Consider the following 4183-nt stretch of genomic DNA (forward strand, 5'->3'; position numbering starts at 1 on the left):
TGAGCACATGTATAGGAATTATTTAATTATGACCTATCCTTAAGAAGTTCTCTGTACGCTATGCAATGTAGCTCAACATATCAATAATTACCAATCAAAGTTATTTCATCATTCCATTGTGTTCCCATAGTTTTCAGCGAAGAGGCACTTACCTGCCACATACGCAAGGATCATCCTCCCTAATGCTTTTGCATTATCCACATAAGGTCTCAAAGGAGCACTCGATGTTGAGGTAAATATTATCCCAGTAACCTCTAGGTCTCAAAGGGGTACCTGATTATTACTCATTTTTACATGAGTTCCTCAACTCGAGTGTTTCTCCAGTAACCAAAATGCAGTGGAAGTCCCCAAGAAAACTACGGTTAGTACAATGGAATGAATAATAACTTTTCTTGGATATTTCATTTATCATTTCAAAAGTTTACAAATGTATCAAAGTAATACAATTGCAACCTAATCTAGAGTTGCAAATAGAGAGTTATGCTCTGAGTGTGCTCGCGAGTATGCTCCTGACATCAGCATGACTCCCATAGTGATGCACCAAGTGATAGTTGTCATGAACTCTCTGTAGCACCTGTTCAATGAAAATACATTTTAGAAATATTGAAGCATTTAAAATGTAAATTAACCCCTCTTAATTAGTACGAGAGTAGGTTAGAAAATAATTTATTTCTTACTGATAAGACGGATGCTAAAGCATCATCATCGTCCACGCCCGTATGAAGTGGCGAATCTCCCGCCGCCATGTATTTACGCCACGTGTAAGGAAAATAGGCGTATCTGCACAAATTAAATTGTCAACAATTTCAATAATGAATAAAAAATGTTATTCAAATAATTAAAGAAATATTACTTTATTTATTTATTTATATGTACCTCTGAATGAGAATGAGATTCCATTGGTTATGCGGCCAAACTCTCACTGTATCATCCAAAATCAGCACGCTGGACTCAAAAGCAGTCACTTGATCTAAATTTTTAATCAATAGACCGTGATCATCTATGCTGGCATCCTCTCTGGAGATGATCCTGCCGAAGAATAAGGTGCCAGTGGGATCAAGTAACTCAGCCATCGCAGCCGCATATCGCTGAGTCCCCATAGTGACGACGTGTAGATCAAACAATTCTCTCGCCTGCAATTAAAAACAAAAGAAATGATTAATCCATAATATGTGTAACATGTAATAGATGAATGCGAGTCACATTAAAAAAAATAAGCAGTTCTCTATTTAAATTATAGAAAAGACAGATGCAATTATAACTATAATGTTATTAAAAATTAATTAGTTCAGTAATGTTAAAACATCATCCATATATAGGGCATGGATAATGATCACAGGAGAGTTTATATATAGGGCATGAATAATGATCATAGGAGAGTAAACTGAATGAGTTGTTACTGGTTTGACAAAAAAAAAAATTGTATCAAATATTATTAGTTGTATTAACCAAGCTCACTTAAATTTCTGTCCGAATGGAATCGTGTGGCCTGATCGAACTCCCCACCCTCCCATGCATAATAGTAATTATATTAATATTGATCATCCCCTTAATGTGGATGAATTAATTAATGTTGATTTTATTACCATCTTACTTTCCTTTAATCTTCATTTTTAAAAAAAAAAACATCTTGTTATTATGGTTATTTTCAGAAGTTAAGTATCTTTATCAGCCAATAACAATATCCTTATATTAATATTTTTATAAAACAAATGGTAGAAGTTACCTTATGGAGGAATTCTTTGATTCCGGGTCTGAGTTTTGTCCAACATCGAAGACTATCGACGCAAAAAAGATCATAATCATCCTTCTCTTGGTGCATCGTCAGTTTTCTCCTCAGAAGTCGTTTATCGGCCGAAGCCACTCGATCAAACTGAACCATCAAATGAATTTGTTAGCATTTAATATAATTATTTTGACAAAATCAACAAATTAACAAATAAATACAGTGCAATTAGTGTAGATAGATTACCTCGATCGAGTTTAAGAGAGTGAGATTTAAATCCAAAACCAAGGACAGTTTAGGCGTAGAGATCGGCAATTCTATTCTCTGTTTTTTTGCAGCGTCGTCGTCTCCGGCGGACTCATCGTCGATGCGCTTGCGTCTGTTTCCTCTGGTCTCATGCGACCCACCCAGGGCTCCATGGTCGAGGCCATGAACAGAGGGTGGTTTTGCATCCGACGCAAGCATCATCATAATTAATCAGGTAATGAAGGAGGAGGAGAAATTGGAAGTGGAGGGAAAGTGGAAGAGGAGAACAAACAAGGGTTTGAAAATGAATCGGCGCAAAACAACGGCGCCTGATTTAATTAATATAAGAACTAACAAGGGTTTGATTGCTACCTGTAGGCGGTAGCAGAGTGATCTTCAAGGCCGGCTGGATGGCCCGGCCCAGCCCAGCCCAGCCCAGCCCAGAACGGGGCAGTTGAATGGCTTTATATTTATTTGTTGTCTCTTTGACATACATATTATAATCTATGCTCTTAATTGATCTGCCTAGATTATTTGAGAGGGCTTAGTGTATCCCATAGGGGTCAATGATGAAGGCAACTTACCTTACACTTGTCACCAGAGTCTCCAATAATCGAACTATTGGGCCATCTAAAGGTAAAAGATTTCTTACGACTTAACTCTCAAAAAATGAAAATACTTTATATGACTTAACTCTCAAAAAATGAAAATACTTGATATGTCTGTACAAGAAAAATGATTTAATTGTTTTGTTACATATCTCTTGTGAGTTTTATCCACTTCAGTATATAAGGAGGGAGGAAATTACTTCTCCTCTATTCTTTCATGACCAATAGCTACTTGTTGATGACTTTCGGATGCAATATCTCAGGCACTCAACTTTATCATATACAATCTCATTGGAAACATAATTGAACTGGACCTACAAACATCATGGATTGTCAAATTTAGCAAATGCTTTTATACATGGTTGGTTATAATGGCTTGAAATCTTCTTGTGACTAAATCACCACTCTTCCACAAATCGAGTATTCTACGTCAAGGTGGTACTTAGATTTTGATCTTTTTGTGATCCTTAGGTAGTACTTAGATTTTGATCTTTTTGTGATCCTTTGCTCATTAATTTACTTGCACCCACATTAATACAATGGTCAACATTCTTACATAATTAAAAGGAGTATGGCAAGGGGCATTGAAAATTTCTATAAGTGTTTTATCTTGTGACATATCACTAAATATAATTTATTTTTTAGGGACTTATAAATTGGGGCATGAAGGGGAGGCTAATTAGTGTAATGATAAAATTATTATCATGTGATTTAGAGATTACGAATTCGAATTTCAAAATAATCTTTTGTAAAGTGATATGATTATGTACAATAGATCTTTTTTCAAAATCCCTGCATTAACAAGACTTCGCGCACGAGCCATAGGAATATCTTATATGTCAAATTGAGAAGTTTCTAGGGATTCTGGAGGGCACATAGACCTTTCCAAACCATTTTCCTAAAGGGATAATAACATGTCATGCTATGTTTAAGGAGTCTTAAATTTATAGTGTCAAAGGGAAACATTAGGTTGGTATGAGATATACTTTCTACTATAAATTTATTTATTGCACATCATGAATTTATGATTAATTTATTTTATCTTTGCTTCAATTATTTGGTTTTTTAAGAGTGCTTAATATATTTCAAAATGTTTCAAATGTATAGAATTTAAATTCTTTACCTACTTAGTTTGTATAGTTTCATCTCACGTATTATTATACTTCGCCGTATGGACCCACATCCGACACATCGATAAAATTATTATTATGAAGATTAAATTTATCGCATCCATAAGATATCAATTTGTGTCTTCACACTTGTTGAAAATGTGTCCCATGAAAGAAGAGATTCTACTTGCACGCTCAAGGCGAGCATATTTTCCAAAATTTTCCTTGAAAAGATTTATCCGTAAAATATCTCCGACACAGTACCTTAATAGGGCGAGTATATTTTTGAAATGACAATAGAAGTCTCCGTCGTACGATCTTCTGGTTGTTCATATTCGGTGACGACGACACTAACTCCCAAAAGGATGTCGATCGATAACAGAATATATTGCTAGGCCGAGCGGACTAACCTCTCGACCAGGAATCGGTTGTTCCTGTGTACCGTCCGCTCGGTCGAAATTCCACTATGCTTGTGTTACGTCCGTTCGGCCGGA

The 4183-nt window shown here is 35.7% G+C and overlaps 1 protein-coding gene across 1 annotated transcript; it reads right to left on the bottom strand.

The window, feature by feature from the left end:
* Positions 1 to 478: 478 nt before the first annotated feature.
* Positions 479 to 2194, bottom strand: LOC122044062 (RNA polymerase II C-terminal domain phosphatase-like 3). Its single transcript, XM_042604606.1, has 5 exons — positions 1973 to 2194; positions 1727 to 1873; positions 877 to 1133; positions 678 to 780; positions 479 to 574 (listed from the first exon to the last, which is right to left on the bottom strand). The coding sequence occupies exons 1-5, from the start codon at positions 2192 to 2194 to the stop codon at positions 479 to 481; spliced, it is 825 nt and encodes a 274-aa protein (XP_042460540.1).
* Positions 2195 to 4183: the final 1989 nt, after the last annotated feature.

The sequence above is a fragment of the Zingiber officinale genome, chromosome 2A, assembly GCF_018446385.1.
Source record: "Zingiber officinale cultivar Zhangliang chromosome 2A, Zo_v1.1, whole genome shotgun sequence".
Taxonomy (NCBI): Eukaryota; Viridiplantae; Streptophyta; class Magnoliopsida; order Zingiberales; family Zingiberaceae; genus Zingiber; species Zingiber officinale.

What these genes read in the sequence shown, in the direction of transcription:
- LOC122044062 (XM_042604606.1), bottom strand. Translation starts at nt 2,194, where the DNA reads ATGATGCTTGCGTCGGATGCAAAACCACCCTCTGTTCATGGCCTCGAC. An exon ending in CTCTCTTAAACTCGATCGAG is followed by an intron (nt 1,874 to 1,972) that starts GTAATCTATCTA and finishes TTGATGGTTCAG; the next exon opens with TTTGATCGAGTGGCTTCGGC. An exon ending in CTTTAGCATCCGTCTTATCA is followed by an intron (nt 575 to 677) that starts GTAAGAAATAAA and finishes TTCATTGAACAG; the next exon opens with GTGCTACAGAGAGTTCATGA.